Genomic DNA, 17,550 nt, shown 5'->3' with positions numbered 1-17,550 from the left:
TGAATGAAAATTATTATAAAAAAAAATAATTTATAAAAACTATCGGCGTTCATTACTATTTTTTTGCACATTGTATAACTATAATTTATTAGAATAATTTTGATTAATAATATGTCAATTGACTATTTTTAGAATATGTTGTTATGTAATATTTTAATTTTTCACGATAAATACTGACCGAATGTCTGATACTGGCCGGTAAGAAAAGAAATCGAACGCGGCTGCAGTGTTTTGTTATAATTCTAATTATTTTTAAAATAGATATTATAGTTAGAATTATAAGCCAGATTTGGATAGAAATACGGGATGTTTTATTAAGCACGGATTAGTGGGTAAAATAAATGTAAAATAAGTTAGTGTTAATAAGTGTTAATCTGGAAGAATATCGCTTTTTAAACTTGACTACCTTAAGAGTATTAAATGACGCTTGTGTTTAAAACGTGTCTTTGTGTGCGTAAGAGGATTAAAATAAGAGTAAAGTCAGCAAAATAATACAAATTATAGAATTGGAATTAATTTTTAAGAATCAGGTTTAGTTTTAAGTGGAGGGGCGAGTCGTCGTGAGTGAATAAATCTATACGATTTTACCTATAATTATTGTTTAAAGGATAGTTACTCTATCTTCCTCTTTAAATTGCTAAATCAAGGGTGTTAGAAAGAGATAGATCTATTAAGTTGAATCGCTCTTAAAAATATTTCAATTTTAATAGAACTCGACTCACGGACGTTGAACAAATAAAAGGTATGTGAATAAAACAATCATTCAAACAGTTATCTGCCTTTAATCTGCTTCTCTTCATATTCCAGCAGCCATAGTCATCCATTCGGTACCATTACAGGAAGAAAAATTAATACACTATTAGATACTGTTACAGTTTGGTTTGAATATGTGTTACAGATGAAGTTATGTGTAGTAGACTTTTAATAATTGTATTTTAAACTATTATTATTATAAATACATGCGGATCATGAAAACCAGGGTGCAACGCGATTTTGCAATGTAATAAAATTTAATAATATTATTTTTTATATGTAACGGACTAGCAGTTTATCGTTAAATTAATTATTTGTACTTAGCATTCTATGCTTCGATCTATTACACTAATGTTTGCTGGGAATCAGATATTTCGTTACACGTAAAATGTATCGATATGAAAGCACAGTTACTCGGCAATGCTTTGAATCGAGTCCTCATAGCTGATATTTATAAAATGTTTGTATCTATCGAAACACAGAATATGTATACTTATTATCCTATGGTATCCATTTAGATCTAACACGATTAAAAATTGAATATTAAAGGACGAGATATCTGATTCCGTTATAAGTACATTACGTGCACTATCGCATTGCACGTTTCTTTTCTTAAGTCGCTGTTTACCGTACTGCTTGTTTGTGGGTGTAGTGGTGTGCTTAAGTCGATAAAAAATCAGTACTCGATAAAATTTTGATTATGGCCAAACATTCCTTTTTTTTTTAAATACACATTTTTTTTTGCAATTGTAATAATTTTTGAAAATATAAATTTTGATAATATTTTTTCACTTTGTTCCTAAATATTAATCCAAATAGTTTTTATTATCCTTAATATTGTATTTACAATTTTTTCAACAGCCGAAAAATATGTTCAATTTTTTTTATAATATTATTTTTTAACGACTCTTGTTAAGTAGTAGGTAACAGTACAAATATTAATGATCACAAGGTGGTTTTCATTGGTCATTAACATACGTTAAATTACAGCCTTATCACTAACGGTAATACAGCTAACAGTAGGTCTTTGAATGAAATGTTTATTTTAAACTATTTACATCAATAGTTACTCTGTTTATTTAAATCTCTTAAAATGAAAATGTTTTATTATTAATGTATTTAAATTATTATAGAAAATTAATCAGTCCTTTCAATAGAAAATGTTTTACTATAGATGGAAGATCTAATAAAGTTTCTTTAAGCACAATTTCTTTTTTTATGATGTGCATACTTTTCGGGCACCTCCTTCTCTTAAAACATATATAATAATTTTTTTATTTTTTGAAAATCTATATAAGTATATATTTCGAAATCTACTTTCCAAATGCGAGGCAATTTTATTAGTTTTTTTTCGTAGTTACCCAAATAATATGCACAGATAAGACAAAATTAATAATTCAAGTCAGACCTGCTGTTATTTGTATTCTACAATAGAAAATTCCATTTAAACAAACACTTATTCTGCAAATATGGAAATGAAGGCGTACTTTCGAAAGAAATCATTTAACATTGCAACAAATATCCAACTTGATTACCAGACAAACGTCTTACGAAGCTAAACTTATAGTTCAGTTATAGTTATATAAAACTAATAATACATTTTAATAAACTAAAATTACGAGAACAATATGTACAATTTACGACAATGCATATAATTATTTTATACATATCGTTTAAACCTATCTATTAACAAAATAATAAAATTATAATAATCGAAATTAAAATCAAGTAGGCCACTAAGATTGACGACATTTTAACTACTTCCAAATATTGTTAATTAATCCTAAAACTATAAAGTGCAACATTCGCTATGTAGAACGAAACAACTCAGAGTATTTCAATAAATTAATGTATCTAGAAACTACATTTCATTATCGCCATGAGTTCAGTTTTCAAGTGTTGTACTTATTTACAAAATGCATTTTTTTTTTCAAAAACAAAACGGCCTCCTACATTTTTGTCATAAGCGTCAAGATTAGTGTTTTAATCGTGATCGATGTTTCGCATCACTACGTTAGAATGATATTTGTATAGAGTATTTTAAATCGTGATACTCGTTATTTTTAATTTTGTACTAAACACCTATTTAATACTACCATTTATATACCATTGTAAAAGTAGCTACGTCGAGACGAATATATCAGTCGAAATGTTTAAATTTACATTAATATTTAAAAAAATCGTATTACTTTACTAAACTTGGCTTGAATCGTAACAAGATTCGAATAAGGCCAGTATTACATCAACCGAATAAAAACTTCACGTAGCATGTTTTGTATAGTTTTGCAAATAATGACAGAAAGACTACATGTCTTCGCGTTTTGGTATAATCTGTGGGTGTTTTCGTTTTTTTGATATTGTTATGTCAGATCTTCTTTTTTTCATTACATTATATTTGACCAAGTGTGACACCAATCAGACGTACTTATGTTGGTAGAGCAATTAGTTGAGCTACCAAAATTAAATGATTGCGCACAAAAATATAGAAGATAAATGTCTTCTCGATGTGCTACATATTAATTTAAATTTAGAACATTACATTTAAGAAACTAAATTTGAGAATCGTTGCTATGATGTAGCGAAGATACTTATAAATATATCTTTCTGTCAAACAACAACACTTTTGTTGCATTGGATACGTCCACTAAATATACGATTTAAACTTTATATTGATGACATGTTCACCTCGCTACAAGGCTGATTATGTTGGCATTGCCAGGGATTTGGCGAATGTCCTTGGCAATGTCAAACTCAAATATAATGTCAAATTAAAATAAATATGGTATCACACTTGGCAGGCTGGCAGCTTTTGGGTTCTTCTTTAGTATTTTTTCAATGGGCTGTCATAATCTGATGATATTTGTTCTATATTTAATTTAGACCATTCCTTTTGACATCATTCGAACGGTGTTCTTTAAAGCCTGTCGTTTGTTACAAAACCATATTCTTATAACTTCCCGCTCGTAGCCCAGCTGATGTGCGAGTCCAGTTATTTCGGTGCCTGAAAAAAATAATAAAAATAAAATTAATTTGAATAAAATTATTAACGTATAGTATGTTAAAGAGTTAAAAATTATACAGACACGACATGATATGCTGTAGTAAATATCTGTCGTATAAACAACTTATAATAAACCATCTTCTATTCGCGTTCATAGTTCTTACAGTATATGTATCATTAGTTATTTGTGTGAGATAATATCTATACATATGTCATTAAATTTTGGATAATATACGATAATGTAATTCCAAGTATAAAGTCTAGAGTTATAAATTTAATTACTTAATACGAATTTAAGACGGCGAATATGATGTGTTTAATTCAATTAAATTCAATTCATTATGCCAATGCCAATGTTTAATAAATAATACCTTCATATTTATTTTGATTTTTATAGTTAGAGATTAGTAAGTTTCGATTTTTGTACTTTACCTAAAGTTTGTGTTAAGCGTAACTACGGCAGTATTTCTGGGTATTTCCACATCACCAGCAATACTAATGTATTGAAGCTTTAAGTTATTTATAAGTTAAGATAGTGATGTAATTCAAAGGAATTAATACATACTAACTTTATTATATGAGTGTGCTTGAAATTTACACTTCACACACGCTAAACATTATTCTATTATACTAATGTCTGGGTAATGAACGGCTAAGAGTTGGCTACTATTCTTTTCAAGGCGTTCACAAATTTACTTTTCTAGGTGTGTAAGTAATCTAAAATTGAGATCTATATTTCAAAAACTCTAATTGAACTCACCAGACGGATGTGTGTTTCTTTCGAAATGCGCGTTGAGTAACTCCAGCGCTTGAGGCGTGAATGAGGTCCGTCGTTTGCGTTTCTTACTCGGTTCCATGCCTATGAAATCTGTCAAATGGTTCTGACCCGACGCGTACCTGGAAGGATACAGAATGAAATTTAAAAAACTTCGATAACGACCAATTTTCCAATGCACGTAAACCCTGCTGAAACGTTAAGATAACAGGTACAGATTTAACTAATACTGTTTGGTAGATTGGTCCGGGTTGATAAGTGGCATCACTATTGCTAAATCTAATATAAAGCTTTCAAGTTTGTTTGAAAAAAAAAATCCGTAGCAAACGCAATTGTAGCCGACATCAAATAAAGATATGTTGTATGTTAAAGAATTATTTAATGATTTTTAATATGTTTTCTTTATTATTTTAAACAAAATGAAAGATGACAAAATAAAAAATAACTCCTTAAGGATTTCTTCAAAGATAGAAAAAGCATATACGATACAACAAGCGGCATAGCATACGCAAGTTATTTAAAGCAAGCATCAATTAAACATGCAACTCTCGAAGTAAAGTAGATCAGACTTAATTTCTTTTCAAGTTCATATTGAAAACCAAAATAAGCTGATGAACATCGAATGATAATAGTACACCTTGGTCTGGTTTCATAATTTCAATGTCATTTGAATCTGCTTACATACATGAATCTTTAGTTATGAATAATTTAAATAATGTACTGTCTGTAGACGGGAAATTATATGCGTTTCAAATGTCTCGTATAAATTGTAATGTTTAAAAGAATACATACGATATCGATATGGTGATAAAGGTAACCGCTGAGACGATCTGGCCCAGATGGCTGATATTTTGGTAATTTTATACGATCGTTGAAGGAAAATATACCGACGAAACCCGCACGTGTCTCCGTCTTTATTTTATATGAGATACATCTTTGACTATTGGGATATTGACAAGCTATTAGTGGGTTGCAAGCGAAACTTCGAGTTTATTCAAAAGTTTTTTTAAGTATTTCAAATCCTATGATAGATTTTGTTTTGATTTAATTTCATTATATTGTTTGAAATAAATTTTCTAGCCGGCCAGTAATTTTTTTGGGTAAACTAAAATTAATTCTTTATTAAAGATTTGTAACAAAGAATCCTCTTTATTTTTCTGCACATCCACGGTCTCTTCAAAATAAGATTATGACCGATCTTGCAGCTATCGTCTCATAATCAGTAAGATTTTCTTACGCTATTCATTAAAAAGATCTATTACTTTACTTTAGCAACTGTTTCTTAAGACCGAAAAGTTCATGAAATTATAATTTCTGCCGTTTTTATCGTATGCAACTTTTCAATATTTAAAAAAAAGTATTGACAATTAATGATTGTGATTGTTTTTTAAACTCATGGAATTAAATTTTCGATGTTATTCCATATAATTAAAAGTTTTATGTGAGAAAAATCTCTATGTTTATTAACGAATGATAATGAATGAGAGCAATGAAGTAGAATGTGTCGATTCAATTTGCGTAATTGTTAAAATCAAATGAACAAACAGACGTCACCCTCGATTGTGAAATGACAATTAAAAACTTAACAAGATGATTTGCTAGTTAACATTAATGAAGATGAAACGGATGGTTATATCTTTATTAATTCAAGGGCTGTCGTTAACCAAGGCGCTCGTTAAAAATTACCACCAAGAGAGAGCCGATTGCAAATTCAACGCACCATTTGCAATGTTAAACCCGTCCCGCTGCATCCAGATAATGCATTTTAATGATGCAGAATGTTAAATCGATAGATCCTAGTGGTCCTTACAAGATATTAAGTGGTCTTTGGGGATTTAAACGACACCTGGTTTCCTTATGAAATTTAAAACATCAACGGTACACATGTATAGTCAGAGTAAGAAAACCTTCAGTTTTCAAATTCATTCCTTTATCAAGTCGTAAATTCTTAGTACCTTTTGAAACTAAATCACTAAGCTGACATCTGAATAGAATATTAAACTAACATACTATGATAACTTGGTTCAATATAGTGTAACATCTTTGGACTGCGTCTAGTTTTATATCGACATGAAATCTATTTAGTAGCGTAATTAGTTGTTATAAATTTAAATTAGATATGATATCTTACACTGAATTGTCAAAATTTGTCTGACAGTGCCATATGTACTCGTACGGTAAAGCAGATTATCGCTCTTACAGAGCACACGAAAATAGATCTTAAGGTGACGAACCTTTCCTTACCCCGACTGTACCTACGTACGTGTTTACGTCGCGTGAATCCATTCGAGTCACGAAAATGATATTATTTCTGTTACATTATTTTCAAATCAAGTATGTTTAATTTGTTTTTAACAAATAAGCAACATTGTTATTGAATTTTAAATGATATGTATGTAATTAATAATTTATGAATCATGTGCTTGCCATTCCTAGTATACGTGAACATGAATTATTAAAAAAATATTAAGTATCCACAATTAGATTTATATAAATTAACACATAAATACTTACTATGATAATGTGATAAGCATTCAATGTAAAAACAAGCTGTGTAACGTAATAAGCGTGAATGTGTGTGTTATATCATATATATGTGTTGATTATAATAATAATAAATAGATAAAACGAAGCATATGGGTGCACAGATAACCTAACCAAAGCTCAGTTAGTCCAGATTTGAGAAATATCTTTCACGTTGCTAAGCGTTAAGGCCAAATGTGATACACGGACACGTTTGCACAATACGCACATAATCACTCAAACAGTAATAGTTACCTCTCTTCAGCTTCCTTCATCCAACGTTCAAGCACCGGTTTGATTTTCTGCGCACTTTTTGGAGTTATATCCAATTTCTCAAATCTGTATCGAACATAAATTTGAATGTTAGAAACTTGCACCGCGCGATGAAGCCTTTACGCGATTAAATTATCCCAATCCAAATTAACAGGCATTAATACAGGACATTGACATTGCGTTAACGTTTAGACATAAAGAAAAAAAAAACAATAGGCAATTTAGGCCGGCGAGGTAATCAGTTTGATTAATACCGTACATTGTAACAATAAAATGAATTCAATTAGAAACGAAAGGTAACGTATGCCAATGCCCTGGCTTTGAATTGCGCAAAATGAATTATAAATGAAAAAAAAAAATAAACAAAGGTAATGAAATAATACATCATGCTAGATAAGATGGAAAGTTTGAAATTATTCGAGACGTAACATATAACAAATTTGATAAATATTCTCACAACGATTACTCATAACGTCGAACAGACTGTGCCCGGTATACATTAGTGTAGCGCGTTTGTCTTAACATCAAAATGTGACTCGCCTGATGCATAACGCCTTCTTACAGTAATTACTCATATGTAAATACGGTATACGTGTGAAAAGTAAAAAAGAAAGAACGCCAAAACCGGTAATTAGAAATAAATGTATGCGGTTACATTCACGTGGTATGCACGGATCGCCGATCGAGATAAGATAACATTAAACAGCGTTGAAACATTTTGATTTAAGACAATCGACGTACGGATAGGACCGTTCCGTGTGTGGAAGCATGTGCTTAATGTATGTAACAGGTCAGTATCGTCAAAGCTATCGTACTCGATAATATTATCTAATTGCTCTTTAATGTTTGTGTAATAAAATCTATAGAATATTAGTCTTTGTTCGTTAACGGTAACTTCGAGGATACTTGGTGTAGGGTAAAGAAAACAAAACACATACATGTTTTGTTGTTGTGAAGACAGCTGAGCTGCTAGCATCTGCGAAGCCAGGGCACTGGGGACGGTAACAGATTATATGTTAGAGTATGTTCAGAGAAAGCACTCCTTAAACATCTAAGGAACACAACATATTATGTTTAATGTTAAGCATACAAGGAAATAGAGCCGCACGCATGGTTTATTCTCCGGAATAAGCGATGTTATCGTCTGTTACGCAAGACGTGCGACCGAATAGCCATTGAGAACTCTTTATTCCACGTATGATAATTGAAGACGATCCTAAAAATAAAAGAAATCTTAAACATAGTAAACAATACCTCTGTCGCAAGCGGGAGACGTGTTGACGCAGTCTATCTGATATAAAATTGTAATACCGTCCATGCTTAATTCAATATTTGTCCATATCGACAATGATCATGAGAACATTGACCATATAAATATTAAAAGTTATTCGAGTCAACGGTATTCGTAAAGATCAATGACAACCTAAAGTGTCGTATCTTAAATACGTAGAAGTTTTAATGGAATATTATCTTTTCGTTCCATACATAAAAACTTTTTTCATTTCGTAGTATGAAAATATACGTTAATAATGCACTATTAAGCAGTTATAAAAAAATAATAGATTCCTTTGTCAGCGCAGCCGGCAGCGTCACCAGGCCCGTCTAAGTGATGCATAAGGTGTATTCAGGAATAATAAATTTTAATTATAATGCAAATTAATTGAGTCCAGCATAATCAAAGGGGTAGAAACCGTGTAGCGGCGTCACAATAGCAAATTGGGGCGAAAGAAAAATTAATGGAAAATGAAATCACAACGGGACAAAGACAGGGGAATTCTACTCTTTTAATTACACGAAAAAAGTAATTACGCCGAGATAATTAATTAACTGGAACAGAAGTAACGATTAATGATTTTATTATACGAACGAGGTCGGTGGGGCCGAGTTGAAATTTCTTTCGAGACGTCTGCCTCCTTGGTCGAACGGACCGATCGCGGAAACGCTCTTCGAAGGTTTGATGTACTTTCAATTAAACATTATTAGGAAATCGAAGCCCATGAAATAAAGGCAAGGGAATGACAATTATTCGTGAGTACGGATCGGTCGTCGCCATTTTGTTTTTTTTATTTTATTTACTTCTTGTAAGTTAGAGTAATATTTTATCTGTTAAACATTTCAGTTCAACAAAATGGTTTAACTTTACATTAACATATATAATGTAAATAGTTAATTACATTTTTACGTCGATGAAAATGAAACTCTTAATGTATGTAAATCTATTTGTGGGTGTAAAAAAAATGTTTAATTACCACGCCTGTCTGGCCTTTAAAAATCGTAGGCCAAGACACAGCGTAGCAGAACGGAAGCCGTCCAAATGGTAATTAATTAAACGAATTGTAAGCAACGAAAGGAGTCATGCTGTTTTACAAATCACTTCAATTAACGTTATTAAAAAGTTATTGTGATATCTGGACTCCGTGACGACTGACCGATAAAAATTGCTGTTAGCCCCGCGGGCCCTATGAGACCCGAAACAGACACGATGTTTTGACAATTATTAATTGTATGATTTACGTGAAATCTTAACTAAATACTATTTATCATATATTATAAATGAATTAAACCAAGCGTGCGACTCCGATTACATTATGATTCGTCAGATAATATTGCCAGTATTATTTTTAGAGATTGTATCACTAAAAAATGTATTTAGGCATACAAAAACGACTAATAATAAAATACAAAGTGAGGTGAGCGAGTAAATTTAAGTGCGTTGGATAAATTCTCACCTGCAGATGGCACTTTGGCTGTACGCTGGCCCTTCAGTGACGGAGAGCGCCTGACCGACTTGCGTCTGCGTTAGGCCGAGACCCAGTCGCCGAAGTTTGAAAGCTTTGGCGAATTCTTTGATGTCTTCTAGGTTTATGCCGTCGACTACGTTGCCAGATGATTGACTGATGGTTGGTTGATCTGTTGACAGAAAAAATTAGATACAAATCAATAAAAAGTATTGGTCAATATTATTAAAGACGGATCAAGATAATATGTAAATGATGTAATTCAGTATTTAAATGTTTCGATAATCTCCAGACGCCTTCGAAGATGATATTATAGATAGGTTTAGTGGGCAATTTATGTAATTAGCAGATGGTGGCGGTGCTAATTATGCGGAATATCATTAGTGAGGAGACGTACCGCGGCAGCGTCCCCCTGCTTAGCTAACCGATGACAAATTACTTCCCTGCCTTACCCCACTAGTTTGAGCAGTAGTCTGCACCAATTAAGACAAGGTAGGGTTGGTAAATTGGCAATCGTTCCTCCATTTACCGGTGTACGGTGTACCAAACGCAGACGATTCGTAATTTCGTTTATGTGCCGATGAATTGTTATTGTGCCAACTTGGGGTCGTGTGAACTTGTCTATAATTTCTTGAGATGAGAGAGAGTAATTCAATCAATTTTTGAAAATCGAATGCGATTACTTATTCGACTTTAAAAGCAATACATTAAATATTGTTTCGTTTTTTTTTTCAGTACGAAATGATTCCTCCGTGAACCGTATGCCTACTTTTGTTTTTTGATTAATTAATACATATTTTTAAAAAATAATTGAAATCATGAAAGTAATGAAAATAATTGAAGTGATCATTCTTTGCATCATATAATTTCACTTTACAAAATAAACAAAAACAAAAAAAAATGTTAAAACACTTTTAATCACAATGAAAACAATTGCGGGCATGAATTTAATGATTTGATTGTCATAATTACACTCGACGAATTTTAACTATTCGGCTGTACTCTGTTCATTACTTTTTCATTTATTTCATTTATTCGATGTCTTTATCTTGAAAACAGCTAAATACCAATTGTGAGTTTGTTTCCCAATTATCCAGTATCGCGTGATGAGACGCACCCATTAATTAATTTACAAAGATAAGTCAATTGGCTAAAAGGCGGTGGTAGCTATGGCGCGCCGAATTCAATACTAATGCATCAAGATACCGTACTCTTAATTGTTTAATACATGTTATAAATTAATTAGATACAATTACGGTTTGCGTGTATTCTGTCCGAACGTTTATTGACCCGCGTTACGTGTAAGAGAACAATTTAAAAAGTAATGCCATTTAAGTATTTTTGGCAGTTACTTTCTTCGGTATTGGCGTGTTTTAGATATGTACGTTCTTAATTATGGAACGAACTTTCTGATCGGTATTACCTGATCATTGGCCTGTTTACAAGGGGAACGCTGTCTCGAAATTAATCGTTGAGCGTTTTTGTATCGACTTTTGCAATTATTTTTTAACTTCATTTAAAGATTTGGGAAGTAAACCTTATATTATATACAGGATATAAATATAATATTAAACTTAACTCAGACTCAAGTTGACTAGTGATAATAATCATTTAAAACAGAGTAACAGATCTTCAGATAGCTTTCATAATTATTTAACAGAAATTTCCCTACTTTGTACGTAACGACGTTACTAGAAAAAACATATGAATTGCGTGATGATAATGTTACTCTATGTCCGTTAAATGTAACCATATTATGTATCGAATTCGATCTCAATTTCGTTTCGTTTTTCGAACAGCTTTTCACAGTTAATAACGAAATAGTTTCCTCTTCAAAATGATACACTAATATCAGATTTGCGTTTGTTGAAAGCTCGTTAATGCGGTTCTCACATGCTAACACCATATACGAAATATTCAACGATTATAGAAACCGACCGTCGTATCGATGTTTTATATTCAACGGTTGATTGTCCTTAATTAAAGTATTCGTATTATATGATGTGTATTAAGATTCTATGTCAATGACATAAGGAACAAAATCGTTGGCACATTAAAGTTCGATACGCGAATTAAAAATTTGTGAAACATTGTTAATAGATCAAATTATCCGCGCCGAATCGACTTATTTCGTGGTACAATTACGATTTAGAACGGTATAGCTTTGTATCGATTAATTTTATATTATTAAAGTAACCATTTGAGTGCTTTCGAGAGTTTATTGGAGGAATAAAACGGCGCTCTAAGTTTTACCCTCGTAATATTATCGAAGTTTTCGATTCGATTTGTAATTAAAATCCCATTTCATTATGGAATATCTATTATCGGATGCCTAATGAAAATTATATAATTGTTGTTTTAAAAGTTTAACTAAATATTTTGTATTTCTGTTTAGAAATACAAAATAGAATGTTTTTAATTAATTTTTTTTTAAATAATATCAAATCAACGTATTTTCTTAAATATAAACTATTTTATTTTTATTAATTATATTTTAGATAGCTGGTATTATTTTATTTGTAAATATATTATATATTTTTAATTATGCAAAATATTCATTTTTTATTTTAGAATTAAACAGACACCAAACGCAACAAATATTTTTATTTCATATATACAAGTGCGGGACGTATTGTTGAATTCCATTCGGTAATAAAACTACAAATTAATTTAAAGATGCTAGCGTATGAATAAAGTGAATTCTTCTATATACGGAAATATGTGTATTTATTGAAATGCAAAGACAATATACTATCGTATACAAAAGACCCGATGCCGAAACAAGCTGGTAGAGGACCAGTATTCTTTGTTCTTTTTATTGATCGTGTTCAATTTTATCGACTACGTTAATTATTTGTAATGGGTTTTAATTAGTTAATTAATTAATTTAGTCGGAGACGAGAATGCGGCGCGAGTCGGCCCCTTTGATGTCGCCACTTAGGCTTTATTTTGACCGCTTTTGTAAATTTTTAAATTCAAGATTAAAATTCTGGGAAATAGTTATTGTCGATCGTGAAATTGGCTACATTTTTATGTATGAAAAGGTATTCTATCTATGTTATATTACGAATGTTTCACGTTTAAGTTAGGTGATGTGAAAAACGATCTCTCCGAAAAATTATGCACTGAGTTTAATTATCTTAAAATACCGAGTATATATAAATGACGTTTTATAAATTATAATTACCTTTTAATGATTTAAAAAAATAAAATAACTCAAGCTTAATAAATTGAAGTTCGTGCATTGGTATTGTAATAAAATTTTAAAAATGGAATTATTTATTGGCCAAGACTGTACCGAAATGCCGTTATCAATTCACCTAACATTCGCTATATAAAATTCATCGAGGCAAACGTAGCTGTCTGTCTCATCCGAAAGTATCCTATCGATTTAATATAGACAAATTAGTGCTGCCAGTAAACATCAGAGGAACAAAGTAATTTAGTAATTGTATCCACTAACAACGAATTAAATAGTAATCAATAGAACTGGGCCCTCGGGCAAGGCAAGTGGCGTTTTCTCTCATCACGACACGGACACGATATTGTCTAGAAAGTATTTTGAAAATATCTCATAGATAAATAGTTATTTAGAGAGCTGAGATGGCCCGGTGATTAGAACGCGTACGTCTTAACCGATGATTTCGAGTTCAATCCCAAGCAAGAGCTGAATTTTCACGTGTTTAATTTATGTGTTCTCGAGCTCGGTGGTAAAGGAAACCGTCGTGAGGAATGTGTCTTATTTCAACGAAATTCTGCCACATGTGTGGTAGAATTTTACTGGTATCATATCTGTTTTTAGTATAACACTATTCCTACACTACTTAGCCATGTCTTAACTAAGTTATGTGTTTAATTTTACTTTCAAAGTTTCGATGACAATTTTGCCTTAAACACGTCATTATTTTAAAGAATCCATAATAAATACTCAAGATTATTCATGATTTGACCAAATATTTTCAGCAGTACTTCAATAACAAAGTTGTTAAGCTGTCTTAACATGTCCTGTAGTTAAAATAATCTATAAATAAAACAACATCAATAATTGTTATTAATTATTTATGAGTTATGTTTAATATTTATAAAATATATATTCCTGAATCAGTGTAAGTAGTATTATATCCATTGTATGCAAGAATATCAAAATATTGACTAGCAAATGCTAGTTCATGTATAATTATAATTCTTAAATTCAGTTACTGAATAAATATTTAACAAAGAAGGTTAATCTTTCACGTTAACCTTAAACCTTATAATTGTAATGTATGGAAATTATGTTATGCTAGGTTGGAAAATTTTGGGAATTTATTATGTTTTTATATCATTTGTTTTGTTATAAATCACTACATAGTATAAAACGAAGTCGTTAATCGATTTCTGTCTGTCCTGTCTATTTGTGCTTAGATCTTCAAAACAACGCAATAGATTTTGATGCGTTTTTTAAAATATTTGATCAAGATGAAGTATTATATTATGTATAATATAATACATGTTAAATATAGTAAAGAAAAACAGATAGTTTAAGAGGTTTCTAATGTGATGTCGTAGGTAAATACTGTTTTTGAAAACCTACGAGATAGATCAAAATTATGTACAACATTGTTGTAAACCCTTAAAAGGTCTACAAAAAATCATAAATGATATATGTCTATATCTTGGAGATAACCCAAAATAACCATTTTTATCCTTCACTTATTTACAAAGCAATTTTATTCAATCTGGCATTAATCCCTATCCAATTAAGTACCTTAAATACGCAGTGCATTTAATATAGATCAATATGAGTTATAAAGCTGTGAATATTGAACATCAAAATATTGGATAGTATATTTAATATGTTCGAAGCCGGGGGCGAGTCGCTAGTATCTTATAATATGTTATAATAAGTTTAATGTTTAAATATCGAGTATACTTATGTGTATGTGGTGGTAGGGTTTTGTGCAAGCCCGTCTGGGTAGGTACCACCCACTCACAAGTTATTCTACCGCCAAATAACAGTACTCAGTATTATGTGTTCCGGTTTGAAGGGTGAGTGAGCCAGTGTAACTACAGGCACAAGGGACATAAAATCTTAGTTCCCATGGTTGTTGGCATATTGACGATGTAAGGAATAGTTAATATTTCTTACAGCGTCATTGTCTATGGGTGATGGTGACCACTTACCATCAGGTGGCCCATATGCTCGTCCGCCAACCTATATATACCATAAAAAAAATGGACTTTGGTTGCAATGTATCATCATTGTTTTCAAGTAGTCGATAACATATACTAAGCATAAATATGTAATTTCGTAATGTATGCAATTCTTAATTTAAAGTGAGACATTTTGAAGGAAAATGTTGAAGTAAATAATTAGACGTACCTACTGCAGGGCATACCGACGAGTATGATTTGTATGACTTTTGAATAATTTCGTGATTGTATATTTGTTGTATTCAATAAAATGTTGTAGAAAATATTCTATCTATCTATTCTTGTTTGTGTATTATTTTATTTTATTATTGTTTTATGATTATGTTAGACGTTCGGGCGAATAGGACACTTGATTGTGTATTACTAATTAATTGACAATAGCAATGTTTGTAGTAATTTAGGATGAACAAATCATTTTATGTTATACAAAATTTGGAGGCCTTTATGTATAAGATTTCGTATTTCATCGACCCTGGACCTAGATCAATATGTTCAAACATGTTTTTATTGGATTAAAGTTAAAAGTCTTTTTTTAATGGTCAATACATATACATATATCTGTAAGTAATATATTTAAGTTTTCGCTGTGCTAACGAAAAAGAAAAACCATTAAAGAAGTATCTCCCTCGTCAAAAAAGATTCCTAAGTCACCAAGTTGGCTCCTATATTTGCTCAAACGTGTGGTACATGCCTCTTGCAAATCGAGTTATAAGTCAACATATCCATCGTCGACTTACATTAAAAGTAATTAGCTCACATCAGATCGGTTAAACGAGAAATAGCATTGAATCGATACACTCATTATCAAACAATTAGCCGTCTGAGTCCCACCTCAGCATAAACACGTGTTTCATTTCGAAACTGTGCATTTGTTACGTTATGGAACTAGTAATGCTATTTTGTAGATCGACAAATGCGTAATGAGTTTAGTATTTCGAAGAATGGATTTTTGTTGTTTTTTTTTTAAGTTGAGTAGAAACAAAATTGCAGGTATTGGTGTTTTGAATAAATCTATATAACCTCTTCAGTCCCGATACTGAAATGATCGATACAAAAAAATCAAATATCGAACGAATGTTTTTTATTTTTAATATGGAACAGGTTTTATATTCATATTTCTTTGTTAAAGTATCGTAAATTATTGATCAAGTGATACAAATTAATTTCAGAGTGTTAAAACAACTTTTACCTAGCTCGTAATTGCACTACTAAGGCTGTGTTGACTGTTAGACTAGCTTCCAAGGCGCTTCATTTCAAAATTACCATCTCTTAGCAAATGTATTTCTTGTAAAAGCATTTATCACAAACCTAGTACAATATTATTATGTAACATAAAAAAACTATTGCATTTCATTTGTAATACAATACTGATATATTTATACACCAGTAATTTAAAATAGCAAAGTTAAAAATTATATTAATGAACTAATATTATTTTATAACTTTTTATTCAAACAAGAGAAGTAGCCCGTTCTACCAATCAAAAGGTGAAAAGTTAAGTCTAAGTGAAGATCTGAAATAACAAATTGGTCTAGCTAGTTTTAAGGTCACGTAACAGAAATAAAAGTCTAGCCGAGACGGTAGGTTAATAGGTCCGACAATACACAAGTTAGCCTTTCAGTTCTTCCATAACAAAATGGGCCAATAAAAATAGTAAATTATAAATATACAAAGAGATGTCTGCCGCTTAAAATAGACGTATGAATTGATTTATTTTCAGAATCTTTACATACAATAAAACAAACTCGCTTACCGCTATCTGTCCCAATGTATGCTTAGATCTTTAAAATTAGGCAATGGATTTTGATGCGTTTTGTTTTCATATATAGAGTGATTCGAAAGGAAGGTTTTTAATTTTAATACATGGACAACAAAGAAACGCTGACAATTTTAGGAGATTCTAATGTGAAGTCGTTAATAAACAAATTCGGTATTATATTTAGTATCAGCATTGCTGGGGCAGGTCGCTAGTAACATATAAACTACTTTTAATATTTATGTATTAATTTTATGTAATAAACTTATATTTAAAAATCAATATCCTGGGTATTGTATTTAAAATCTTTTTTTTTTTCATTTTTATAGTTTGTAACCTCAGGTCACGGCTTGTAAAAAAAAATACGATGACCCCATTAAGGTGAAAAGTATTCCAGCCCGATTGTATTGTTAGAAACTTATGTAAAAGAAAGTGATATAGTCTGAAGTGTTCATATTGAGTCAGTCAGGACCAATTGTATAGATGCATAATAAAATCTTTTTTTATAAAAAAAACTAGCTACCCGGTCCGGCTTCGC

At 31.0% G+C, this 17,550-nt stretch overlaps 1 protein-coding gene across 8 annotated transcripts in view; it reads right to left on the bottom strand.

Annotated features, from left to right (window-relative positions):
- Positions 1 to 762: 762 nt before the first annotated feature.
- LOC124534345 (POU domain, class 6, transcription factor 2) overlaps positions 763 to 17,550 on the bottom strand; it is a 151,610-nt gene continuing 134,822 nt past the window's right edge. For 5 of the 8 annotated variants that reach the window (XM_047110125.1, XM_047110127.1, XM_047110126.1 and 2 more), the window contains 5 exons: positions 10,055 to 10,235; positions 8,264 to 8,317; positions 7,308 to 7,391; positions 4,515 to 4,651; positions 763 to 3,754 (listed from right to left, as the gene is read on the bottom strand). In XM_047110125.1, coding sequence (XP_046966081.1) covers positions 3,630 to 3,754; positions 4,515 to 4,651; positions 7,308 to 7,391; positions 8,264 to 8,317; positions 10,055 to 10,235 — 581 coding nt within the window. In that variant the 3' untranslated portion in view covers positions 763 to 3,629. The remainder of the gene's footprint in view (positions 3,755 to 4,514; positions 4,652 to 7,307; positions 7,392 to 8,263; positions 8,318 to 10,054; positions 10,236 to 17,550) is intronic. The other 3 variants (XM_047110132.1, XM_047110129.1, XM_047110133.1) reach the window with 3 other exon arrangements.

The sequence above is a fragment of the Vanessa cardui genome, chromosome 12 (assembly GCF_905220365.1).
Source record: "Vanessa cardui chromosome 12, ilVanCard2.1, whole genome shotgun sequence".
Taxonomy (NCBI): domain Eukaryota; kingdom Metazoa; phylum Arthropoda; class Insecta; order Lepidoptera; family Nymphalidae; genus Vanessa; species Vanessa cardui.
The sequence above is the reverse complement of the archived record's forward strand: the minus strand, read 5'-3'. Positions and strand labels throughout refer to the sequence as shown.